General features: G+C 37.0%; 2 protein-coding genes and 1 long non-coding RNA gene across 3 annotated transcripts in view; 2 read left to right on the top strand and 1 right to left on the bottom strand.

The window, feature by feature from the left end:
- Positions 1 to 5: 5 nt before the first annotated feature.
- Positions 6 to 12,657, top strand: LOC121417124 (methenyltetrahydrofolate synthase domain-containing protein-like). The gene is made up of 6 exons (XM_041610706.1): positions 6 to 106; positions 2,428 to 2,655; positions 8,633 to 8,746; positions 9,897 to 10,010; positions 10,971 to 11,061; positions 11,791 to 12,657. Exons 2-6 carry the CDS (start codon positions 2,539 to 2,541, stop codon positions 12,513 to 12,515), a joined length of 1,161 nt encoding a protein of 386 aa, XP_041466640.1. The 5' UTR covers positions 6 to 106; positions 2,428 to 2,538; the 3' UTR covers positions 12,516 to 12,657.
- On the bottom strand, positions 5,382 to 7,943 carry LOC121417126. The gene is made up of 3 exons (XR_005970315.1): positions 7,570 to 7,943; positions 6,658 to 6,725; positions 5,382 to 6,191 (listed from the first exon to the last, which is right to left on the bottom strand). It is a non-coding gene; the product is annotated as an uncharacterized LOC121417126 (long non-coding RNA).
- Positions 12,658 to 15,942: 3,285 nt separating the features above from the next.
- LOC121417123 overlaps positions 15,943 to 27,996 on the top strand; it is a 34,063-nt gene continuing 22,009 nt past the window's right edge. The window contains exons 1-5 of the mRNA XM_041610705.1: positions 15,943 to 16,080; positions 20,930 to 21,087; positions 22,539 to 22,636; positions 23,373 to 23,574; positions 24,223 to 24,391. Of these exons, the coding sequence (XP_041466639.1) occupies positions 20,967 to 21,087; positions 22,539 to 22,636; positions 23,373 to 23,574; positions 24,223 to 24,391 (590 nt within the window). The 5' untranslated portion in view covers positions 15,943 to 16,080; positions 20,930 to 20,966. The remainder of the gene's footprint in view (positions 16,081 to 20,929; positions 21,088 to 22,538; positions 22,637 to 23,372; positions 23,575 to 24,222; positions 24,392 to 27,996) is intronic.

Raw genomic sequence — 27,996 nt, 5'->3', positions numbered from 1 at the left:
TAATGATAATAAGCGACATTTCGGACTGATTCGACGGCTTCAAACAGAGGCATACCCAGACAGACTAAACATTGAGAGGCCTATATCAACTATGTGCCAAATTATGGTAATTGGGGGAACTTTTATTTGAATTTCAGTGTGAATCGAAGATTGATAATTGTGGTGTAGACCCACTCGTATATTTTTTTGTATTGAATGTCAGATTATCGTGTCTTAATTGCAAATGTACTGAAAATATTCTAAAAAGCTACACATTTTTTCCCCCAACGTTTTGTTTGAATAGATTTTACTGTTTATACTGTAGTTTATGGTAAATATTTTAAATATCATATCGCAAACATTTACTTTAAAATGCTTCCTTAGACGTATTTTAAATTGTAAACCTGGTTATAAAAAAAGCGTGAAAATTCCAGGCAAGCAAATTTTCAATTCTGCCATGTCTGCTGTGTTTTTCCAATGCAGGCATGACAGGCTATGCCCATGCCATGGACTTGTGCCAGATGCTATATTGATGCATGTCATCATCCCCATCAATTATCACCGTCATTACCATCATCATCAGAAAAATATATCACTATGATCATTGCATTACCAGGAATCATACTCATCAGTCTCCAGCTCCACCATCATCATCGACAATTTTCCTAGACAGCTGGCAGCCATCTGTTTCAAGGAGTTTTTTAAACATTTTTTAATTTTTTAAATTTCTCCTCGTACACAGACGGCTCGCTATAGTCACATAGTGCAGCCACCATTGGGGGCTTCAATGCAAAATCCCCCCAGTCAGTGCTCTTCAATTTTTGTCTTTAATGAAAGGCGACCGAATGCAAATTATTATTCCCTCTTTTCATTAATTGCCCCAAATAAATAAATGAAATTAAATAAAAGGAACAAAAACAGTGACTTACCTCAGCTGTCACATAACTTCACTTCTCTGTTTTATCCAAACTTAATACATTTACATATGGCCATTGAGTCCCCTGTACAGATCGCGCTAGAACTTTGGTCTCGGCTGTATTTGGTGAGTGAAGCCAATGGAGTTCAGCTGAACTACAAACATAACAGAGACCAAAGCTTTTGGTCTACATCTTTCCCTGCAATGTGCTGTTCACCTAACTTCATCACAATCATGTGCATAGGCCTAACTGTTTTGTGAAAAATAAGCAAAATTTTAAAATATCATAACTTTCTCATTTCACATCTGATTTTGATGAAAATTTTCACCGTTATGTTATATAGTTTGATTTTCTCTATTAATTCAAATCAACATTTTTTTAGGGTGGACTTGACCTTTAAATGACAATTGATAATGTCATTTTGTCATCATTTAACTTTTCTGGCTCATTTCTTTGCATGAAAAGAGAGAAATGAATTAGCCGAGCGGAATGCAAGACACAGCAAGATAATAAAGTTACTGGAATGCACTTGTTCACTGCTACCACCCTGCCTGTGGTGAATCTACAGGTAGGACTATGGTATGCCAATGCTGTATTGAGCACACAGTTTAAAAAATCATTAAAATATCTTTTGTGACCAAAATTACTAATTTCCATACAGTTGCAATTTAGTTTTTATAAGTAACTTGGGAATAATTTTTGTATTCACCAGAGCGCTCAATAACTTGAATTTTGGGCATATTTTTGTGTACGCCCTCTATTGGTGGAAAGTAATATGGCAAGAAAATTTTCATTTTTCAATCTCTATTTACAATTTAGAGAAAATAATTTAAAGAATCAAATTTACATAAGAGCCAAGTTATATGATGAATAGCTGTAATGAAAACTGAAAGTGTATTAAAATCAAGCATTTGTCCCATAGAAAAATAGAAAATAAGCCAAACATTGTCAACCTTATTTTGCCACACACAGAGATGTAACTGAGAACAAGGTTATATCATAACCTTGTTCATTGAATGAGTGCTGGAATGCTTGAAGCGAGGCAGTGGCATACCCAGGATTTCCCAAGGGGGGGGGGCCGCCAAAAAAATTGCAGAGATGCCGAGTTCAAAGACCAGCTATGTGTGAGATTTTATGTGAATCTGAGTGAGATCACAGACATTGTGTACAATGTACGTCTATATGGGGATAGGCTGTGATAGTTGCATGAGACAGAGATTTGAGGGGATGAACAAGAGTCCAAAATGCTTGAGTCTCATGCATAATGCGTGAGACTTGGCAGCTCTGAAATTGACAAGCAAAAAAAGGGCTTCAAGTTCAAAAGAGCTGGCTCGTCAAGGATCAGTTGTGACTCGTCGGGGGGGGGGGGCAGTCTGCCCCCCCCCCCCCCCCCCCGGTACGCTAGTGAAGCCAGGCTAGATGAATTAGATTGGACAGTACTGTGTAGTTAAATCAAACCATCGATGGCTGAATTATATTGACAGGACTTGTGTATTTCATATTTTCACCAAACATTTTGCTCTAATTGTAGGTGATGTACTGCTTTATCCATCTCTGAATCTACCCATCCTGCCATCAATGATCAAGGTCACGTTCAAGGGCAATGTGAAGGTCATAGATAACTCAGCAAATAAAGAAGTCAATGATGGCATCACACAGCAGCAAAGAGAGCATACGAAGAATGATTTGGGATTATCTTGAAGAGAACGACCTAGCAGAGTTTCCACGGCCGGTACATCACAGGATACCAAATTTCAAGGTGAGGATCTGCTGGGGCCCGTCTTACAAAGAGTCACGATTGATCTGATCAATCGCAACTATGGAATGCCAGCAAAGTCAACATATAAAATGCATGTTTGTTCCAAAAAAAATATGAATGTATATCCATAAATTCATTGGCCCGAATTCACAAAGGTGGACTCTGCAAAATCCACGGATTTTAGAATCCGTGGATTTTTGAGTCCATGGATTCTGGAAAATCCACGGATTCTGCAGTTTGTGATTCACAAACAGTGGACTCAAAAATCCACGGATTCTACCAGACCCACGGTTGAGTCCATGGATTCAACCGTGGACTCAACCGAATCCACGGATTCAACCGTGGATTTTCAATCAAATTTAGGGACTTCCCCTTTTTGAGACTGCACTGCGCATGCTCAGTGTCATGAAAACAAACATCTGCAGCATATACACAATATACAACAAAATATTATTCTAAAATAAATGTTTGCTGGTACCCCCCCCCCCCCCTCCCAAGAATTATGTTTGCTGGCATTGATTGTTGTATATCTTTACACACACACACAAAAAAAGCACATCATCAGCTAGCTGCACCTGATCAACCATGGCCCTGAAGTGGCAAAAAGCAGAAATCCATTATTTAATCGAGTTAATCTCAGATAGACAGGATAAGATATGTAACTGAGAAACTAATCACAGTCCTTTTTACAGCAACCAATTCCACATCACTAAAGCACCACTGGATCCATCTTTAAGAACAAGGTAATTACTGATTGCCAATTCACTCTGAATCACGCCATGATCATGATGCAATCAGGAAATTAATCATGAATAACGTTTTCACACATTCCAATCCTTTATACTTAAACATCATCACCTAATCTAAAATATCACAGCATTATATTTGATTTTGACACACACAAAAAACATATCATCACCATGATCACTCTTATGAATGGGAATAACATCTGGAATAATTCAAAGCACAATCAATTCAATTTGATAACAGACAACAATTTAATATATTATTTTGTCACATTTTCCACACATGAATAACCACACTTTACATGATTATTTAACTATGATTACATAGATTATGACTGTTAAAATTAATTTTTCTGCAAGTCAAGTGATATGCATGTAATTTTTTTTTAATTTATATACATCATACTATCATGGAATACCATCAACCCTATACAGGCCTCGGAGCCCCCCCCCCGCCCCTCAATGATTTACGCAATATTTTCGCAGCGCGATATTTTTTTAACGTGCTCGCTGACTTTTACCAGACCAGTTTTGCGTCACCGGGTACGCGGTCCCAAAATTACGTAACATTATGTCAGACCAAAAATTGCTCAAAAGCGTGATTTCGTGTACAAAATCAATGCAAATTATGTTTTCAACCAAAAATCATAAATGTATGATTATTTTTAGCTTTGCTGGTTTAAATGTATTTATTTTATGCTGTTTATTATCAGAAGAGTCCCCAACAAATTTCATTGAAAAAACAATGATATCAAATATGCATTACGTGAAATTGGGAGTTGGGAGAAATTAATTGCCAAACACAGATTTACAAACTTTTTTTGAGGGGTTTATATTGTATCAGCAGTACTGCAGATTATATTAAATACTCATAGATAAAGAAATAACAGAAGTTCTTGATTTGTGGATGTGGTTGGGAGAATTCATTTGAATATTGATATCATAAAAACTGTATATAGACATATCTATTCATAAATTAGGAATTATGTTGCAATGGATGACATTGTACTATAAAGACCAAGAAAAACAAATATAGTATACAAATACAGTACCTGACTCATTATCAATATTCATGAAAACTAGGGCCACACATTTTAAATGTCCAGCTCAGACGTCAGATAGGGGTAATACTATATTATATTTATGTTATTAATGTACTTATATTCATCACTCTGTATGATGATTAAGTATTTATTGAATATTGATATATGACTTCGGTATTATCAATTGAAAAATACACGAAGAGCATGACAGTAAGAAAGTGAGTATTTATTTTTAAAGTAAACCTAGTTAGAAGGATCTGGTCTTTGTCTGAATGATTTTCACACTTCTCTAACTTAAAGAAATACAATGGAATTATAAGATTTTGTATATATGTTGATATATCAAACGCAATTATCGAAAGACTCACTTAAATTCTTAGTCTGTAGCGTCTAATATCAAGATAAATGAATTTGTAAGGAAAATGCTCAAGAGCATATTTAACCCTATATAGCCCGGGCTATTTTGAAATTGCATAGCCCGGGGGGCCTATTAGGCCCCCCCCCTCAGATCTCGGCCGTTTATCGACCAATTGCGACCAAATTTGGTGGGTGGGTGTCTCATTATGTATTTTACAAGAATGCGTTGTCAAATTTGTGATATTATCATTTATTTATCTAATTAATTATGCAAATATTCAAATTTTTTCAAGGAATTTTCATTTTTTTGTAGTTTTCCCCCATTTTTTGAGAAAATGCAATGGAATCAAGCATGTTAGTAGCCAGTCATGTAATCTAAAAGACAGCTCACTCAACTGTATTGAAATTGTATAATTATTAGATTATAATAGTAATTAATTATGCGCATATGCTAATTTTTCTCGATAATATTCTTGTTTCCTTCCGTGTTTCCAAATTCTTATATATTTCTTTGTTTTTAATTTATTATGTATTTCTTTGTTTTGAAATCTCTACTTTTTATTGTTTTTTTTAATCTAGAATAGTTGGTGATAGCCCAAAAGAAACTCATGTGAGGAAAAACAGAAAAAAACATTCATCTGACAACACTTATTGTAAAACCCATACATTGTACACACAAAAGTCAATGGAAATTGCCATTTTCGGTGACATTGGTTACGAATATGTGCTATATCTCTGCAAGTGTACCCCCGATTTTCACAAACGGTCTCAAAATGTGCCGGAGATGTAAAAGAAAAAAGTCATGAAATTTCAGCGTATTATTTTTTTGCATTTAGAAATTATCGTGAAATATGTCGAGGAGGGGCCTTTTAGGCCCCCCGGGCTATAAAGGGTTAAAGGACAAATAAGTACTGTACAGTACATTACAAAGAGAGGGTGCTAAATAAAACAATCTAAATTTCAATGCTTAAAAATAGTCAATGACCGCTATTATACTTTAGTGACATTGGAATGATGATAGGAGTACAAGTCACATTATCGACCCTTCCCCAAAAGTTCAGACTGGCATAACAGAGTCTACATTTATATTAAAAATGCAATCTGCACACTGACGGAATACCTGTTCTTCCGATTAAGGAAGTACAGGGCTTGTTCCCCACCAGGACTCCTAATGTAGACATGAGTCCCATCGATGACACCTATGACAACAGGTAGAGGTTCACTACATTCTGTATTCCTCCTCAGCTCAGATCACCCTCACACATGTTGATGAGATGGAGTGCAGTCTCTTTTGAGAAGCGATACCGCATTCGAAAGGCTTTATCCATGTACAACTCAAAAGGATTCATTCATTTCTGTAATCCCATCAGGGTCTGGGCCTGTTGGCTATCTGTGTATACATGGAAAAAGAATTAGAGTAGACAAACATGAAAAAAAATGATAATTCAAGATTCCCTGAACAATAGGTAAGGTTTGCTAACCATTCAGCCCCCCCCTAGTCTTCTTAGGTACAGTATGGAAATAGCCCAGTCTATTTAGGATTAAGTTTTTCTTTTCCTAATTTTGTTTTTACATTAATATGCATTGCATACATCAAGTCAAATGTTTCAAATAATCTGCTGCTTTAATTGCTGTACTCCTTTCATTCATTTTGACTCCATCCATTTTTAAATCTTGAAAATTGTCACTGCTTGTGCAAGTAGGAACAAAAAATTGCCATGTTGGTTTCATCACTAGTGCTTCAACCAGTATCTCCTCCATATAGAAACAAGTCATAATTTTGTCAGTTATAAAAAAGGGAAATATTTTGCAATAAGCACTGCATCGGTTTATTGTTCAATTGAAACAAAGCTTACCTCTCTGAGGCTGTTGACACGATCAAGATGCATTAAATGAGCACGGTGATTTTCTGCCATTTTTTGTTCTGCATAGAAAATGAAATTGACATAGGGTTAAGTTTCAATGGCAAAGAAAATAGTCATAAGAAAAATGAGCATGAGACTAGAATGAGATTCAGTCATCAGTCATTGAGATAACAGTTTGAGAAAATTCTCTAAAATCTGTATTCTGAAAATTGTCTCATCTCTGTAAGGACATCCCCTATTTTATCTCTGAAAATGCCCATTTTTTTTTTTGCTAAAATTAAAATACATGACTGCTCTCCCAAATTTATTTTCTTTGAAACGATTCATCATCTCAAATGAAATCTTCAAAATTGCTGAAAAGACTAGCCTGGAGGTTCCTGGAGAGTAAAAATTAGTCATAGCTGGCCCGTAGGCTTACTCATGACCATCATGACCCTGGATAGTACCAACTGAACTTCTGTCATGTCTGTCAGTTCTGAATCTGAGACTGAGTCAGTGCACCGTAGGCGTAGAACTGATTTTTACTCTCCAGGAGCCTTCAGGCGTGCAGGCTAGAGTAAGATAGACCATGTAGATCTAAGAAAATCCAGCGACAGGGACAGGGGGAATCATAAATTTCGGAAGAACCGAGTGAAAAGGGGAACAAGTCAAGGGTCTAATCGTCTAACGTCAACGAGTACGTCTAGCCGTGTCACAGAGCTCGCGAAAGAACAACACAGAAATGCACTTGTGGGGCTACACAAAACCATTTCCGCGAGAATTTTTTTCACTATCTCGACTCTCATGACCGTACCTAATTATATACATGCATTTATGACATAAATTCGGACATTAATTCACAAATCAATACATAAAAAGTGACAAAAAATATTGCTCATCAAACAAATATGTCAAATTACTCACAATTTTCTCGGAGCTCGGTCCAGCATGTATTTTTTCCACCACTTTCACGTCCAGTCTTCCACCTTAAATTTTGCTGCAAAATTATCGTCCAGCGGTTGTTGTCTGCACAAAGCTTATACCCAAATGCTGCGCTGTGATTGGCCAATTACGCCTAGAATCCACGGATTCTGTGGAGAATCCACGGATTCTGTGGAGTCCACTGTTTCAGACCACCCCAAACAGTTGACTCGAAATCGTGACGTAATAGACTTGGTAGAATCCGTGGATTCGGTCGAGTCCACCTTTGTGAATCACAAAAGCGAATCCGTGGACTGTGGACTCAACAAAATCCGTGGATTAATCCGTGGATTTTGCAGAATCCACCTTTGTGAATTCGGGCCATTGATTTCTTGACAATTTGGTGTGTTCTTCTTTGTTAACAAGACATTTTGCAAGTTTCCTGTAGAAAAAATTATGACCCTGATTTCCATAGAGTTACGATTAATTTGATCAATGATATCAATCATAACTCTTTGTGAGATGGGGCCCAGATGTGCTAAAACAGTGCTTGACTTTACTGGTTGGTGGCCCGGGGAAACCATGAGTGTAGGGCCACCAAAATTTTGAAAAAGCCCGCACTTGGTGGCCCTGATGGGCTACCAAATATTTTAATAAATTGTAATGTTTTGCATTGTTTAAGGGCCATCAAATATGAAATTGATGATTTTGGTGGACGTAAGGCCACCAAGAAAAAAAGTTAGTGCGGAGCCTTGGCTAAAATGATCTATTCAATTGACTGTTCAGCGAGTGTGAACATGATTTAAGTCTAAAGATGGAAGTGCAATTCCTCTTTACAATGAGTTGTGTTTGAAACACTTATCACTTGAAATTAGTGATGGTCGGAAGTAGTGTTTACATGATGAATGGTGGTCAGAAATCTGTGCCGATTGGGCCCAACCACCATAGCTACAGTTTATAAACACTGATATAGAGGTTTTGCAATTATTTAGATTGGAAGTATATAGTAAATCCAACTTTTGGTTGATCGAATGCTAATATGTGTTATTTCATTTTCTCCATGTAGGGAGCAGCTGAAGCCTGCAACAGACTGGGTAGAATGGGGATCTTTCAGAAAGCAAAGACGATAAAAGTAAATCCAGACAAGCCGCAACAACAAGCGAGATTCCTTGCTTTAGAGGTCAGTATATTCATCATAGTATTTTGCGTGTTTATGAACGAGGGGTGCCCTGTCGCACAAAACTTAGTGAAAGATCTTAGTTGATTTTTAGGCTTGAGTGCACATAAACATCAGTAAAAATAAGCATAAACATCAGTCCTAAGATCAGTCTTTTACTTTTGTAAAACCAGACCCTAGACAAAGCTATTTATCCAAAGCAATATTTAGTAAAGATATATTAGTGATTAATGGTAAAGTTGCTTTGTACCCTTGATTTCACATAATAATGAAAAATTTACATCAGCCCTATGCATTAGCACTATGTATTTTGTCAACATAAAACAACCAAACAATCAAATCAGCGAAGTTATTTTTCATTAATACTAAATAGGTTCATTATTGCGGATTGAAATAATCGCTAGAGGGTATTCATTTGTCTCGCAATCTACTATGGTCAACAAGGAAATTCGTGATCACTCTCGCAAAAAGTGTTCACGGGCTTTCTAGGAAATTCGTGATCACTCTCGCAAATAGTGTTCACTTTTGAATACCCTCTAGCAATTATTTTTCATTGATTGACATGTAGGCCTACATATAAAAATACCCGGTACTTGTATAAAAAGTGGTACATTTTGGATGGTAGTTATGTAACAGCTAGTATGAATGTTGTACATTCAGCCTCCCATTTGCTTGAGTACAACAAGCTTTGTATTTCTTGTACAATAATGAAAGAATAATGAAATCAAACTTTACAGGAAAGAAGATAATTATAAATAATTGAATGTTTTTTTTTCCATATATTTGCAGATAAATAAAAGTAGTTGCAGTAAAAACTGAATTTCCAAGAAAGTCTAAAACCAAGAGTAATTGTCATTATATCATTGTGAATTGAGATCAGGTGCAGATACATTTGTGAAAAACGTTCACAGTGTAGATTGTCAACATAGATAACATGCTTGTGGGACAGCAGTGTATTATTATTTCTTGGAAAATGACACAACTTTTGGCTTTAATCTATGCCAATTTCTTAGCAATTACACAATTTCTACCAAAATCCTTTGGCACATATTCTTTGTCTATGCAAAAAGACACTTAGGGGTCATCTTAGCAGATTCAGTTCGAACTCATTTTGAGATTGTTGCCACAACTGTCATTTCTCTTTGATCCTCAGGCACACAAAACTCTGTTAGTCCCTACTCCTCGGCTCAGGACCGGTCTGTTCAATAGGATTACCCCTCCAGCTGGGGCTAACAAGAAGATGCTTAGAACCTGTTCATCTTCACAGGTAAATATCTCTTACCCCCGCCCCCACCATCACTAACATCCCTGTGGCATCGGTTCACCCCCTTCCCTCCCCTCCCAAAATCAAACTTATTTTGCTGTAACCCTTACAGAGATGTCAATTTCAAAGACTAGCTGAGTGTGAGATATTCTGTGACTTGGCGTGAGATCGTAGGCATTGTGTATAAAGTATATAGGAATAGGCTGTGATACAGGAATGAGAAGGAGATTTGGGGGATGAACGAGAGTTCCAAAAGTGGGAGTCTCATGCTTTACTCTTGTAAAACCTGCTGAATTTTATGTAACTAATATATTCAATTTGCCCCCCCCCCTATAAATATAATTTGATAATGAATAAATGAAAAAAAGTGTGGTGACTGATCCTAATTTCCATCATCATGATTCTGTTTTTGCAAAAGAGGTTAATAACAATTTGAAATGAAAATACAATCAGACCATCCATCAATCAATCAACCGATCGATCCAGTGGCAGACTGTGACCCGGAGGAGACAAAGTATTGGAGGGGCACAGCATTGTTCACTAACATCACAGAGCCCCTCCAATCATTGTCTCCTCAGGGTCACAGTCTGCCACTGGATCAATCAGTCAATCAATCGATTGAACAATCAGTCAATGAATAAATTCAAAAATGGTGAATAGGGTTGGTGGGGGCTCAATTTCTTCAATGGGTATCTAACTACATCGGTTTGAAAAAAAACATGTTTGAACTCTTCTATTCTCCAGGGTTTTTTCTACTGCTGCATTATTGATAAAAGGCAAACATTTCTGTGACGTTGATAAGAAATACATTTTAGTGAGAAGTTTTATTGTAAAAAAATTATTGCTTTTGCCATGAGAGAGAGAGAAAGAGAAGAAAGGTACTTCAGCAGTCACAGCTCATTTTGCTTCTATGTCAGTTATAACCTAATTTTACATGAAATTGTGCTTTGATTCTAAATACAGGGTGTGAGGCAATACAGCTCACCAGTAGGCTTGGATGCAGCGGTCAAGGTTGACCTGGTCATCATCGGGTCAGTTGCTGTCTCTCCTAAAGGTAACACTGTCAAACACATAGAAAAAAATCTTTGTTGTTCAATTTTGGTCCCTCAAATTGGCAACATTATCATGTTTCTTTCATTGTTACAGTTTACGTATGTTATCAAAAATAATTACAGATTGATAAATTGATGAGGAATGTCTCAAAATTGAGAACATTACTAGTTTTCTTTCATGGATAAATTTCTCCTGTTTTTAAGTTTATATGTTTCAGAATTAACTATACGTATTGATAAATTAACGAGGAATGTTTTTTGAAGTTCAACATTTTCCAGTTTGCATCAAAATCAGCCTTATTTGAGGTACCTTATGCTGAGTTTTCTAGATATCACTTTTCACCAGGAATTTCTAATTGTTATATTTTTTTATTCCATTTCTTTTTTCATAGAGAGTTATGTGTGTTTTTGTCAATTGAGATCATCCTGCTTCAGCTGTGACTTAATTTTCTTTTTGATTTTGTCAAAGTGATATCAATGTAAAAACCAAATCATGTATCCTGTGGGTAATTGCATAAAAAGTTCAACCACCTATAGAGATGAAGCATCTTTCTGACGTTATTCATTTCAGTTTTCTAGTTCATACGTGAAGTTGTGATTTGCTCAAGTTTTCATGGTTTGAGCAGTTCATGAAGTGATGAAAGAGAGTGGCGAAAAATGGGGATGGAATGTACAAAAATATTTTAATCATGAAATGTCTCTTTTTATCTTTCTCCACTTGTATTTTCTAGGTTACAGGATTGGGAAGGGTGAAGGATATGCAGACATGGAATTTGCCATGATGTCATCAATGGGTGCGGTTAACAAGGATACCGTTGTCATAACGACGGTCCACGACTGCCAAGTCAAGGATGACCTCCCTGACCATTTATTTGGAGACCACGACCTGGGCGTCGATTTCATCGTGACGCCGACGAGGACGATTGAGTGCGAGAATAAGCGTGCGAGGCCGAAAGGAATCGTCTGGGAACTGCTGACGAGGGAGAAATTCTCACAGATTCCGGTGTTGGAGGTTCTGAGGAGGCGGGAAGCGGAGATGGGCGTCGATGTCAGGCTGAAAGAAGAAAGATCTGAAGGTAGTGTTGACTGTCACACAGGAAAGGAGCATATAAACAGAAGAGTAGAGGAGAGGGATAGATTTGTAGACTCATCCACAGCCGCTACTGCAAACAATTATAGCAATGATGAAGCGTCACTGTTAGGAATGCATGGCAAAATGCCTGGTGTGGAGTCTAGTTACAAAGGAAAAAGATGTACATCAGACAGAACGGACACAAGAGTTTCTCAAGGATTGGTGGATAAGAAGAATGGAGACAATGATAAAAATGGGACAGATGAAAGGTCAAAAGCATATGAAATGAAGGGTCAAAGTGCAAATAATAGTCAAAGATCAAAGGGTCATAAGCCAAACTCTGGAAGAAGGAAAGATTTAGCTGGTATGTTTGCGTGGAACTAATCATTTTTGGTTGTTCTTCTAGGTTCACTGATTATCTGCAAAAGTGAGCCACCAGCATTACGTTGGTGATACTGAACAAATAATTAATTTGCAAATTATCCCTCTGATGGATGTAAAATAATAAAATGATATAAGATTTGTATAGCTCATGTATCCACCTCACTAGGTGCTCAAGGCGCTCCTATATTACCCCGGCTAAGCTAGTCTACCGATTCCGTTGCACACAGCTTTTTGAGGAATTACTTCTTGCCGGTACCCATTTACGTCACCTGGGTCGAGTGCAGCAGTGTTGATGAATTTCTTGCTGAAGGAAAACCAGCAATGGCTAGGATTCGAACCCACGACCCTCTGTTTGAAAGGCGAGAGTCAGGACCACTAGACCATGGCGCACCCTAATATCTATTAAAGCAACCAAACTGAACTGAACTGGACTATTTTGTGACTGCCTTAGTGGTGCATTTAGCCACTGCTGTAAAGCCTTCAGTTACATGTTTCACATGACGGCATATTAGTTCAAATAATAATAATCCGCTTTTATACAGCGCGTAATGCATCGGAACAACGTGTCTAAGCGCTTGTTCAAAGGCCATGAAACTCATATTTCTTTGATTCATCAAATCCATTATTGATTATTGTATATTTGATTATTCTTGAGTATTTTGGCTGCCATTGCTCTCTCAATGGATTTGATGGAGCGCGGAAAAAATTACCCCCCCCTTCCAAAAAAAATGTGCGAATTAATTCATTGAATGTCACCTGCTTAAGTTCATTAAAGGAGAAGTTCACCTTGACAAAAACTTAATTGTAAAAATAGCAGAAAAATAATAGAATGTATTTGTGAAGGTTTGAGGAAAATCCACTGAAGATTACCGTAAGAAATTTCAAGTTTTTAATTTGTGAGGCCATAAACGAGCAACTGCTCCATAAGTTATGTAATATAAAATGCATTTTTGTCACATTTTTTATGGTTCTTTATGACTTATTTGTATTTTTTCTTTAGTAGGAAGTGTGAAATCATTTGTGTGTTGATATACTGAAGGTATGCAATAAAAACATTTCCAATTTTCTGAGAAAATGACATTTCATTGATTTTAATAATAATAATAATACCAACATGCTGATATAGCGCATTTCACTGCCAAATGCGTCCCTATGTGCCCTATTGCGTCCTTATTTTATACCATACAATATGTAGGAAAGCTGCTCGCACATGACGTCACAACTCACAAATCCAAAAAAAAATCTATATTAATTTTTTATTCCTTGATGGATTTTCCTCAAACCTTCGTCAATATTTTTTCTGCTATTTTTACAATGAACATTTTGTCAGGGTGAAGTTCCCCATTAAGTCATTGGAATTAGCCAGGTTTCAAACAAATACACAGCAAAACCTGTGGTGTTAACCATTGCACATAGAGGACCACACCAGTTATTTTACACCAGTGTTAAATTGACAGTGTTATTTGAGCACCTATAGGTGTTATTACAACACCTTTGGTTGTTACATGTACACTCTTTGGTGTTATGTTCAACCTCTAGGGTGTAAGTTCAACACCTCAGGGTGTGGTCCTCTATTAACAACATCTGGTGTAAGTTTTAACACCACAGTTTTTACAGTTTACGAACCAGCCTAATTTACACTGATTTCAATAAGGCCTATTTGACATTTCATCTGTCCATACATTGGACCACCGTCCATAAACTAATTTATGTGAAATTTGATGTGTGTGCAGGTTTTTCATATCATGCATTTTGATATAATAGATTATGGTCTTAAAAATGCCAATTGCCCCCATTAAAAAATGATAATTATGATATTTCAGTATTCTATATCTTTATATGTATTAAAAATATATTATGATGATATATTCCCACCAACTGCACTGTTACATTGTTTTGTCTGTTAGTGTGCATGAAATTTAAAGGAAAAAAATGAATACAAGTAGTTTATTCATCTATTGATTTATTTTACATTTATTCATTAATTTGATAAATCTGAAGGATTTGTAGGAATGAAAATTGATTTGAGAACTGGCATGTACAGAGGGGGTGGGGGGTCTTGTACCTTCAACGGCCAAGGAAAAAATATATAATGTTAATTTCTGAATATCATGTCAATTATATTACAAAATAGGATTTTCTTTTTAAAAAAAGAAGAAAATTGACTCTGTGGCTTTGCTTCCTCTAGATTTTAAAGAAATTTTGCCACACAGCAACATTTTGCCACCTCATTTTTTTGCTCATTACACCGCTTGGTTAGAGATAAATATTGAGAAAGTGGAAGAACACAAGAAAGTTAGATATGAATTTAAAAAACTAAAGAGAGAGAGAGGGGAAAGGAAGGAGGGATGGAGAGCGAAATACAATGAGAGGGCTGTGAAGAATGATGGTGGATCAGTTTGATAAGATGAAGTGAAATAATGTGTTTGTGAAAGGGGTGATCATATTAGCCAGTTATTAATGTTGGCTGGGTGAAGGAAGAGAAAGTAAGTGAGAAAGTGGCGGTTGTCAAAGAGGAGGAAAGGAGCGGAGAAGAGGAGGGAAAGAGAATGAAAGCAAAAAGAGTGGACTAGAAAGTAGGAAAGAGTGGAGAGGTAGAAAGGAAGGAGAGAAAGAAAGGATGAAAGTAAGAAGAAAAGGATGAGGAATGAAAGGTAGAAATTACCGTGGTTAGGAAAAAGAGAGCTAAGTTAAATACAGGGGGGGGGGGAATAGTAAAGACGAAATAACGGAATGGGTGAAAATGAAGGATAAAAGTAAAGATAGAGAGCGGTGAAAAGGAGAGGTCTGAGATGAGAAGGAAAGAAAGGAAAAGGAAGGTGGGAAAGGAGACATGCATGGGAAAAAGAGAGTTAGAAATAGAGAAATGGAAAAGAAATGTAAGTGCCAAAGGAAAGAGAGAAGAAAAAATGATGAAAGTACGAAAAGAAAGTTGAGAAATGAAAGTGAGGTACGCAGCGCTCTTTGCAATAAAAAAGAAGGAAAATATGAACTCAACATTTTGAAAGGTTGGAGGAGTGACAGCCTTTTATGAATGCTTTATTTACCCCTTTAAATTGTTCGAACCAACGCTCAAAATATATTTCGAAAATGTTGTGAAAAAGGGGCTTGGGATTATATAAAAAAGGGGGGAGTGGAAAAGGTGAAGAGGTATGATAGAAAAAAAAAACAAAAACGTCCCAGGGCCCTGGGTGCATGAGAAATGTAAAGGAGCTAAAAAAAAGTAGATAGCTAAGAAGAGTTACATGGCCTCATTGAATATCCTCCTGTTTGTTTCGTTTAAACTGAATTAAAGAATAAAGTGATAAAAAAGTCGGTCACCACCCCCCCCCAAAAAAAATACAAAGAAGTCGCTCACAATAGCATTGCAAGAGGGCGCAATTCCCGAAAAGAGAATTTATTTTCGTTAATTCTGCGCATGCGCATTTTAACTCGAACTGACACTGGTTCGACGACGATCCGGCGAACAACAGTGGGAAAAACCCTGTTTTTAGTGAAATTTCAGGTGAACTGAAGGGGTTGGCTGCAAATCCTCAATTTTGTTACCTTGGAAAGTGTCATTTGAGTAAGTATATCGAATTTTCTTTTCAATTCATTACTCGATCAATGAGAAACTTTGAAGTATTTTTCGGTCGACTTTGTGTGCTCGCGCGAATGATCTGAACAGAGGAGTCATGTGTGTGTGTCGAGTTGGATTTGCACGGATAATGAATGAGAGAAGCTCAGCCTCGCCTAAGCCAAGACCATGAAGCCAACGCAAATTAGCCCCTCAATCCTGCCGGATGCACCGGGGTGCAAAAACTGTAAAATCGGCGATTGTCCTGTTGTGCGACTGTCATTTGTGCTAGTGCAACTTTAGAGTGTCTTTGCTTGCCAAAATATGTACCGTATGTGGGTGAATATGATTATGATGTGTTAAATTTTTTTTTGTCTGATTCATAAAAAAAAGAAATGGAATTGGAAATTGGAAGGCCTTTTTTAATGTAATTTTTAACATTAAAGTCCCCCAAGAATGGTTTGATTCAGAAAACATCGAAAAGAGCACTAAATAATACTTTGCACTGATCGACATCAACAAATTTCCCCACCTGAAATTTAGTGAAAATTATTCGCAAACTAGCTAGTTCCTCAATCACATTTCAAGGCCAATGTCCACCACTTTTCTGAATATCAGGAACGACTGTATTTCGATTTTCGGCTTTGATCTTAGGCATTGTTCAAATTTTCATACAATACAGACATTGCTTCACTTGACTCGAGCATGGCTTCATCATAAGTTTGATGGACTGAAGTTAATGACAAAAATCATGGAAAGAGTGTGAACAAATGGGTGAGCTGCCACAGCACAGGCAATCTTTTGGTCGCTTACTTCAGTCCATATCAAAATCACGGCGAAGCCAAGCTCTTACTGGTGATTTCTGACTGAAAATTGTAACAATGGGGCCGAGATCATGGCCGAAATACAGCCACTCCCGATGGCGATATTCGGACAAGCAGTGGGCATATACCTAGAAGTGTGACTGAGAGACTTGCCATGCCATGGCATTTGTAAACAATTTCATGGTGGGGAAATTTGCTCGAAGAAGTCGGTCAGTGCGAACTGCATTAGTGCCCAGAAAAGTTTAGTCTTTAGATCTAGAACTTTTTGAGGCCTAATGTTTGTTTAATGTAAAGACAATTCTTTGCTGTTACTTGTTACTTAAGAGTTGAGGCTAATTTTTTTTTTACTAAAGCTCAGCTTTAGAGATAAGAGTTAAGCAGCTACACATTTAGCAGCTCGAGGGCCTAAATTAATTCATATTTAGTATAACTTTAGTAGTTGCTGACAATTTTTATTTCTAACAAAGTTTTGGAAATTATTTATCATGAGTAAAATGAAATTATCAAAGTGATGGACAAATCATGACCTCTCTTTCATGTTTCATGCTATGCCTACATGTCGGTTTGGGAACAATTAGAAAAAAAGATGATTCTCATTCGTTAAGTTTAATAAAAAAAAATGATATCTCGAGAGACAATGATTGATTTTTCAAATTTACCTATTCTGACCTCTCCCACATGTATTATCATTGAGTGCGTAATAGATCTTTTTTTCTTAAAAAGGTAAAGTATCAACTTTTATGTATACGTTATAAAATTTGAAGGCATCAGAAAAGCAGAGGTGGGCTGAAGCCAATTCTGTAGTGATTCTTTCAACTGGGGGCAGTCTCTCATTTAAAATAGAAATTTCATTGGGTTTGAAGTAAATTAGAAACAAATTATGCAGGGACTAATTTTCCTAGTATAGCATTGCAATTTGCTCCACATTTTCTAAAGACTGCTGTGCATTGATTAAGTTTATTATATAGCATATTTTTACATAAGACTGTACATCACTTAGTTGAGAGCTTTTCTCTTATGACCAAATATGGTTTATTCCCTTATATGAGGCAAAATTTGTCATCATTAGAGATGTCCGGAAAAAAACAACAGGATAAAAAGGGACAATTTTTCATTCAAGAAATCTGCTCATTGTGTGCCATCATGCCCTGGTGATCCCTTTGCATTTGTGAGAAATGAAGCAAAACTAGGTAACATGTTTTTTTTTAATGAAATTTGGAGCTAAATTATTTGCAAAAGACCCCCTCATGGCCCCCACCCCTCCCACAGAAAAATAATGAGTTTTGAGGAATTTTTTTATTTCATTCTCTGTCTTCAGCTACAGCATTTAGTATCAGCATCAAGAACCTTGAAACAGATTCTGAGCCCCCCCCCCTCAAACAAGCCATCTCAAGTCCTAAAATCCCATACATGATGCAGGATAAAATGCATGCTCATATTAAAGTGATATATGTGACCTACCACCTAAGCTTGTAACCGATTTTGCAATCGGCAACCGATTTCATTCGATTTCACAACAATCGGCGATCACCTGCCGATCTTCGATCATGCCCCTTGAAGGAAAAAATCGGATATAAAAAATCGGCATAGATCTAGTTACAGTGCAGTCAGAACATATTTCAAGATTGTTCTATTTAGAGCTTGTTAACAATGGAATAGTTCGAACAATCAGATTCCTGGAATGTCAGAAAAGAGTCGCAACAATTTGACCTACTTATGACCTACCGGTAGCTGCGCTGACTGGTATGGTGGGAGTGGAACTTTAGATGAATGTATTGTATAATACAAAAAAGGAACATGTACTTGTACTGGGATTGTCATTTATCCCGCCCATGAGTGCACACAAAGGCCAATAGCAATGAAGTTTGAGAGCTGTGTGTGACCGCATGGGTGCATGAATATTACATGCATTATGTATGCTAGTGCTTATGCTGATAAATCCCGCCCATGAGTGCACACAATGGCCAATAGCAATGGAGTTTGAGAGCTGTGTGTGACTGCATGGGTGTATGACTGCATGAATGTGTTGTACGCATTATGTATGCTAGTGCTGATAAATCCCGCCCATGAGTGTATACAATGGACGAATAGCAAGGGAGTTTGATAGCTGTGTGTGACCGCATGGGTGCAAGAATAAACATGCATTATGTATGCTAGTGCTTTTGCTGATAAATCCCGCCCAGGAGTGCACACAATGGCCAATAGCAATGGAGTTTGAGAGCTGTGTGTGACCGCATGGGTGCATGAATATTACATGCATTATGTATGCTAGTGCTTTTGCTGATAAATCCCGCCCATGAGTGCACACAATGGCCAATAGCAACGGAGTTTGAGAGCTGTGTGTGACTGCATGAATGTGTTGTAGGCATTATGTATGCTAGTGCTTACGCAAATCCCGCCCATGATGAGTGTATACAATGGACAAATAGCAAGGGAGTTTGAGAGCTGTGTGTGACCACGTGGGTGCATGAATGTGTTGTACGTATTATGTACGCTAGTGCTTTCGCTGATAAATCCCACCCATGAGTGTATACAATGGACGAATAGCAAGGGAGTTTGAGAAAAGTGTATGATTGAATGCTGTGTTGTATATATGCTAATAGGTCCATGATGCTAGTGATTGCCCTGCTTAAATCCCGCCCATAAGTGCACACACGACCAAGGGACGAATAATTGCAAGGGAATTTGAGAGCTGTGTGTGTGCATGGATGAGTTGCGTGTTGTACGTGCCAAAAAGTATAAAGTAAAGAATTTTGCGCTAGCCCGTTCATGTCTGGGCGGTACCAGTTTTCGGCTCTGCCCCAAAACTATCTTGAATTGTGTGCTTGCGCGCATTTGGTAATTCACTGATATTGTTGAGAGGGTGGATATACGAAAGATCGATACTGAGGCGTGACTTAACTTTTTCGAGGACTGATTCGGAGAAATGATATACAAGTAAGCTATTTTCACAAAATGGGTGTACTTTGGAATGGATTTTGGGCGTGGCTGTAATCACATATTATAATGAGCGAACTGAGCTGAGCCGATCGTTCATTGACCTGTGATCTATGAGAATTATTTTCCTTTGCTCGGAAGATGCGTCATTCGGTTTTCTTTCTAATAACAATCACTCATTTTGTTGTAAAGCAGTAACACCTCAAAACCCTTTTAAAACATGTTCCAAACGATCGCGCATGTCGGCGACTTCCATTCCTAAACATTCGTCTTTGTGACTTTGTCAAGAAGATGCCCGCGACCGAGAACAAAAGTTTTATGTATTCCTTTATTTTTAAACATCGCCGATTCGATTTTCGATTCGATTTCGATTTTAGAAGCTTAACTGCCGATCCGATTTTCGATCTGATTTTTGATCCGATTTACAACATTAGTACCACCCCAAAATCACCAATAATACCTTGGTCACATTTGCTCTACGGCGGCTGTACGGCTGGTCAAAAACAGTTGTTTTATTAATATTAATTCAAACCACCAATATGTAGTTGGTACAAAAAATGTTAAAAACGGCTGTTTTCGAATCGCCGTACAGCAAATGTGACCTAGGTATAAGTTGCCAGGTAAGGTTCTCTGTCAATAGCCAAAATAGTAATTTAGCCCCCAAAATCCAAAAACTAAAAAAATAGCTTATCTGAAAGGGCGATTCTTCTTCATACTGTGAAATTTTGAAGTCGTGAAGTTGAATAAAAGAAAAGATGCAAGAGTTTTTTGGTCACTACTTTTACAGACTGCTTGGAAGTCTCACTGAGATTACACAGTGAGGCAGTATGCACATCTCATGCTTGAGTGAACCCCAAACTCTAAACCTTGTTTTCTCATTTTTTAAGCTCTTGCTAAATTTCCTCCATATTAAATCAAGTACATGTAATGGTTATTGTTGGTCAATTGTAACATATAATTTTAAAGCTTAGGAAATTAATTTTCAAGCTCAATAAAAATCTCAATATTCATTTTGGTCAACTTATTGTTGGTTTAACTTATTGATGGTTTTGTGGTGACAAGTCACATGTTGATTTTGTTTTGTTCTCTGTCTTCAGCATCATCATTGAGTATCCAGCAGAGAGCCTTGATCAAATGGATTCAGATTCTGTGAAGATGGAGACAGATGATGATGACTCATCACTTGAGGAGGAGGAAGAGGAGGAGGGAGAGGAGTGTGAACCCAAACAGGAAGTCTGGGTTCAAAGTTCATCAGGTACAATTTAATTTTCATATATATCAAGATACAATAAAAGTTGTATTTTTGAAACGATTCAAAATTGTGTTATGATTGAAGCGAAGGCTGCAGCAAGATTTCACTGACACCTTTCACTATAACAATAAACCCAACCCCTGCTTACAATGTGCACATGCAGTTGGCCTCCAGTATTAAAGAGGGGTGTAAGAGTTCAGCTTTTAAGCTGAGTTCAGTGTGGTTTTTCAGACTATTTTGAGCTTTTTGTGTACTTTGTATGAAGGTATGGAGCTTTTGTAATTTCAGCTACCGTAAGTAACGGTGTATTAACCGCACCTGTGTATTAACCGCACCCCCAACTTTGGACTAAAAAAAAAAAAAAAAAAAATCTTCTCACATTTACATGCATATTTGAGGTACGAAGAAACAAAATCTAAGTTTTTAAGATTTCAAAGTATCCAAAGAGATTACCGGTATGCAGAAATATGCTGTTCTTGATCAATTCATCTACAAATGTTAGAAAGAAAGAACGGTCCCGACAATATTGGCAACTTACACACTCGCTCACCTCACAGTCACAGTGTACACACACAGCACTGCCATTACATTGCAAACTACGATACAGTACAAGTCATGCCAGTACATCTTATCAAATTATAAAATATGATCTGTGTCTTTCCCAGCGTAGGAGGAAGAAACATTCACATTTCTTGCATCACAATCTCACAATCACTTTCAGAAATTTGATGTCTTAGCATGAATTTTGGATACGGGATTATAGGAAGGTTCAAGAAACAAAGAAATTGGCATTTTTCCAGTTGTTTTTTACGGCTTCGTGCCGTCTCTCTCGTGCGTGGTTTACATGGTATCTTATGAAAAGCAAACAGGAAGGAAAAAAACAAGCTGGCGCGAAACGGGACTTTGAATAGCGCCAGCTTAAGTCGCACTATAACCACATTACAACGCAATCTCTAAGCTCACTCAACTCTCGCTCAGCGGTGACAAAATATTACCGAGTATGCTTGGCGTCTCTTTTAAATTAGCCAGGGAACTTCACTACTTTGAATCGAGAATAAAGTCAAAATTAGTGTCATGAAGGTGGGTGCGTTATGGACAACATTTAATTAATATTGCAATAATCGCTTCCCATTACCCGCGGCTCATACCCCTCTAAACGACATTGCCTGGGTGGCTACGCCCGGCCACTCGATGTGTTGTGAACTGGCAGACATCGTACATGTACGGGAGGGGTTACGGCGGGCTGGCTCAGACCCGTCACCGTGTATAAACCGCACCCCCGACTTTTGCTTCTACCCCGCCGAGAAAAAGGTGCGGTTAATACACCGTTACTTACGGTATATTCAATAATGGTCACTCACACCTGTGAAAAAGATTTGTGATAGGAAACACTAGAAATGCAATCATTCATCTTTAGGAGATTAATGTTTTTTTTTTTTTTAAATTCTTCTCAGATTCTAAAAATTACAAACCAGTTCATCTGAACATCTCCTACCAAATGGGTAGTCAGGACTCTGCCACTCACTCCGGTAATGGGCAACAAGCAAAGAGGGTAAGTCGTTCTTCATCTACTGCTAAATTCGTGAAACTTTCAAAATAGAGCTTTAATCGTGGCACACACTGCATGATCCATTTTCAACGAAAATTGTATTTTGTATTAAATATGAAAGTTCCAACGTTTGAAATAATTTTATTTGAAGTTTGGTGCGGTCACGATTGTCTGCTGTAAGTTCTAGATACAATTCTCCTCTTCCCTATTTCATGAAGAATAAAGGTAGGGAACCATCTGCGCCAGCCGTCCTTCAAAGGCTTACCCCAGAGCTACTGCAAGGGTATAGAATCCTGATAGATCTAATGGGTGATTGTTGCAAGGTTTACCCCAGAGCTACTGCAAGGGTATAGAATCCTGATAGATCTAATGGGTGATTGTTGCAAGGTGGTACAACTCGGCAGACTATGCTTCCTCTACTTGAAATTTTATGTTATTTTCTTTGCTTTAAATTCTATACTCCCCCTTTTCCTACTTTATACAGAACAAAGGCAGCGACCCGTCTGCGTTGGATGTCTTGCAAAGACTCACACCAGAGTTGCAGCAATGTTTTTGAATCTTGATAGATCTGATGGGTGACTTAAAAGAGTTTCTCTTGGCCTTTCCTTTACAGAGCACTAAGTAAGGTGGTGCAACTCGGTGAACTTAGCAGACTGTATATCTCTTCTACCTACTTCAAACTAGTTGTTACCATTTCTTCTGCAAGGTCTATGATTGTCCTTATCCCTTCTTTATACAGAACAAAGGCAGCGACCCGACTGCGTTGGCTGTCCTGCGAAGACTCACTCCAGAGTTACAGCAAGGGTATAGAATCCTGATAGATCTGATGGGTGACCGTTGCAAGAGTTTCTCTTGGCCTTTCATGGACAAGGTCGATCCGGTGCTTCTCAAACTCCCTGACTACTATGACAGGATCAAGACACCGATGTGGCTCACTAGGAGTAAGTAAACAGAAGAGTTGATATATTTCCCAGAAAACATTTGTAGGCTATGATTTTAAAGATGAACAATTTCAGATAACTAGAAAACAATCAAGCATCCATGTGGCCTTCAAGGATTGAGTAAGGTTTAATATGTTGAGCCCTCAGCACGAGATTACTGCTGCTAGGGTCAATGGAAAATGTGCGTACACTGATATCAAACAATGTTCAACGTGTTGGAGTGTAGAATGTTTCCAAAAATGAATTTTAGGGAACGATTTGATTCTGGTATAATCATAGTTTAATCTTGCGTGAATGATCAATGTATGGCAGGTCGACTAAAACGATGGGTGATTTCAAGTACGGTGTGGACCTTTTGGTGTTGGTGTTAGGGCAATTTTCACACAATTATAACACCAAATGTAAAATGAAGATGGTCCCGAAAAGTCACTCACAACTTGTTGAGATGTCAATAATGTGATCTGGATCAGTTTTTCAAACTCTGAATAAGTTTTGGAGCTAGGGGAAGCATTCCAAATTTCAACACCAACACCAAGGCCAACACTGGACTTGAAATCACCCAATCAATACTTGATGAATGACTTTTCTACCTGACTCCCTGATTACTTTCATACTCGTTTTACCCTTCCCATTCTCTCCTTTTTCCAGTTGAAGAAAAATTTGAGGATATGGAATACACATCGATCACTGAGTTTGTTGCTGATGTTCGTCAGATTCTTGAGAATTGTTATCGCTATAACGGACTGAAGCATTCTGTGTCCAGACAAGCTCAGATGATGGAATGCCATTTTGAACAGAAGCTGTCCCAGCTCTCGAGGTAAAGCAAAGACCCCGTTTTGCAAATATTGTTTTTTGTGACATATTTGCTCTTGACCATTAAATTGCTGTTATTTCAGTAGCTTCTAGCTCTGATTCATTACATCATAGCTTTCACGCAAGTGGACCAAAATTCTTCAAACTTGCAGTTTCTTTAAACTTGGTATCATTAAGAAATATTGATTTTCTAAGTTTTATTCATGACAGATTTGCTCATGTTCAATCATATGCTACAATTTCATTAGCTTTTATGTTTTTTTTACATCATAACGAATGATAAGTTCTGGATTGCTATTAAAATTGTACATATTCTCTCAGTCAAGCAAGTGTCTCACTAGAATTGTACAGATCCATTATGGCTTTTTATGCTGAGCTGGAAAGAACAAATCGGCTGTCAATTTAGAATTGCATTTCAGCTAGATATTGAAATTTTTTGATAGTCTTTGAATTGAATTGGTGTGTTAAAACATAAAACACGCAGCTCGCCGGCTAAATATTTTCGATTTACAAACAAAAATCAGAGGGAAATTATGTAATTGAGCATGATCGGTTCATCACGGACGGACATTTGATAGATTTTGAAAGTTTTGAAGGCTTGTAACAAATTAGGAATAAGATGAACAAGGTTCCTTTGTGTTTTATAGTGAAGGGTAGGACATAGTATGCTGAATGATTAAAAAAGTTTGTTGCCATGGTTACCTACAAACACAGGTATCCACTAAATGTGCCATATCACGGACGGACAAGATAGAAATGTGGTTTTTAGAATTTTTGTACATTTTTATTGTTTCTATCTAAACAGCTTTACATGGACCAATTATTGTTAATGCACCTAACACTCGAGTATGTTAGCTTCTATGTTCAGCATATTGAATTCTTAACCAATATCAAACTTCCGAGAGAATTGCAAATATTTTCCATCACGGACGGACATCATGGACAGACATCACGGACGGACACAATTAAAATACAATGGAAGTACTCTGTAAAAAGTTCTTAGTACATTTTTGGTAAACAAATGCAATTGTTTTGATGATTTGTACATATTTTAATAATATTAAACAGTATTAGTTGCACAATCAAGTTGCTACAACTTCAATCAAGTTGCTGCAACTTGATTTAAGATGTAGCAACTTGATTTCTATGCTAGACGCACAGTATAATCTAGACATACGATTACTCTTAACACATTTCTTGTCAAAATCGAACGTAAAGAATAGGTGATGTACAACTGTATAATAAAAAAAAAAAAATGTAAAAAGCCATTGATATGCAGGCAGAAAGGAGCAAATTCACATGACAGTCCTTTTACTTTCAGAAGATGTTAGTATTCATAGAGAATTAGCAAGTGAAAAGACTTTAAATGAAAAATTGACATCCTGGTTCTTCCCGCATACATTTTTTACATAGTTTTTGTGGCTCAACTTACCCCAGACGATGGCACAACTTACCCCACAGATGGGGCAAGTTGAGCAATTTGACATCCTTTTTTTCAAAGGTCACAATGACATTCAGCGTGGGGGTAGAAAGTTATATATAGGTGAAAAATATTTCCCAAGAATCAAATTTAAAGGTAAGGTACTTATTTCTACAATATTACTAGTCATATCAATTCTAACGTGCAAAATGCAAAAAGTGTCACAACTTACCCCGCCTTCCCCTATTGTCTTTTTAAAGTGTAGAATACAAGTAGGTTCAAAATCAACAGCTAGTTGATTATTGATCATGTTGATACAAGTATTTTTATGATCATGATGATTTTAGGCATTAATTTTCCAAGAGCAAAGATGTTTTATTAAGGTCCAAAAACTAAATCTAAAAGATTAACAGGTCACTGATCCTTATGCTTGTTTGTTGGATCAACACTTGTCAGGGGCTCTCTTTAAATCCATCTTTTGCATATATCAAAGCGGAGACACCCCATAACATCAACAGCCCTCATGTATTTAGGCCCTGACCGAATCCAAAATTGAAATTGATATTCCAATCCAAAGCTTAACTTCTAAACACTACATTGCAAGCTTTATGCATTTTCACAGTTTACCAGATTAGCGATTTGCTTAAAATTAGCTCCAAAATGGACTTCGAAAAAAGGTATTCATGTAATTTTCACAAACCTATGTTCTGTTTAGAAGCATTGTGAATCCATAAGTTTGTACATGGAAAAATTGATTTTTCTGCTTAAATCAGATTATGCATTGCATTCTACTTCTTCTCCATCACTTTCTGCAAGCTTGAATTGATGAAATCTACAGCTTTGGACTTGTTCTTGCCATACTTTGTTTCCCGCTTTTTTGGCATATACATGTACATGCAGCTTTTCAACTCTATCTGCATTCCAATAATGCTTAACAATTTTCCTGACAACAATATAGCCCCAATAACGGCCAAACAAAGATATCACAAAAAATTGTGAAGAGTTGTAGGCTTATTCCATTTGAGTTCTGAATAATTCTCAGAGCCATTTTTCACTGCAATTAGAAGCTAAAATTAAACTCATAATCTGCTCAGCAAAGTTTCTCATTTGCATATATGAATCTTTCCACAAGTATTTCACTCGTCCGTCCGTGATGAAATTAATGTCCGTCCGTGATCATTTTTCATTGATTTATTAAATGCATAAAATGTATGGATTTTAGCTATGTTCAAATAAAATGATGAACAGTGTCCAGTGAAATACTTCTACACACTTTTATTTCTGTTTCTATTCTGATAAAGAATAAAAAGCTGAGTCCATAGACATTATCCTAATAAAAATGATCACGGACGGACATTAATTTCATCACGGACGGACGGAAATGTTAACATCTACAAGGAAAGTTTACTTCCCATATTTTTTCCCTACTAATTTATGTTTGATGATAGATTAATGTTCAGAGTGCAAGACCATTAAAAAAATTGGAGTAACTTTGAAAACAATAAAACTAGAGTGAAATGAATTTGAGTGAATTAACTTTGTCCGTCCGTGATCAAATTAATGTCCGTCCGTGATCATTTTTGACTGACTTTATGATATGGATAAAATGTATGGATTTTAGCCATGTTCAAATAAAATAATGTACAGTGTTTAGAGAGATACCTCTAAACCTTTTTATTTTTTATTTCTACTCTGATAAAGAATAAAAAAACTTTTCATCTTTTTTTCCATCACGGACGGAAATTTCAAAATGGAAATGTTAACACCTACCAAAAAAAATTAGTTCCCAATATTCTTTTTCTACTATATTATGTCTGATAATAGAGAAATGTTCAGAGTGCAAGAACATCCAAACCAAATTAGAGTAACTTTAAAAACAATTAAACTAGAGTGAATATAATTTGAGTAAAAATGTCCGTCCGTGATGACAGGTAGCAGCACCCCCATGAATAAAATGGACTATTCCGGTACTTTCGGAATCATCAATCTTCATGAAACTTAGTTTTTTGAAACCTGAGATATCAAAGATTATTTTAAAAGCAAATTTGATAAAAGTACCTTAAAAAAATTTTTTCACCTCAATGCGAACCCTTAACCGATCATGCTCAATTATACAATGCCAAGACATGAATCATGAATCAGATTGAGAAAAAGAAACGTTTGAAATTGGTAAAGTACAAGTTAATACT

The sequence above is a fragment of the Lytechinus variegatus genome, chromosome 6 (genome assembly GCF_018143015.1).
Source record: "Lytechinus variegatus isolate NC3 chromosome 6, Lvar_3.0, whole genome shotgun sequence".
Taxonomy (NCBI): domain Eukaryota; kingdom Metazoa; phylum Echinodermata; class Echinoidea; order Temnopleuroida; family Toxopneustidae; genus Lytechinus; species Lytechinus variegatus.
This window is presented reverse-complemented; position numbering and strand designations above follow the sequence as displayed.

What these genes read in the sequence shown, in the direction of transcription:
- LOC121417124 (XM_041610706.1), top strand. Translation starts at nt 2,539, where the DNA reads ATGATGGCATCACACAGCAGCAAAGAGAGCATACGAAGAATGATTTGG. An exon ending in ACAGGATACCAAATTTCAAG is followed by an intron (nt 2,656 to 8,632) that starts GTGAGGATCTGC and finishes TTCTCCATGTAG; the next exon opens with GGAGCAGCTGAAGCCTGCAA. An exon ending in CGAGATTCCTTGCTTTAGAG is followed by an intron (nt 8,747 to 9,896) that starts GTCAGTATATTC and finishes TTTGATCCTCAG; the next exon opens with GCACACAAAACTCTGTTAGT.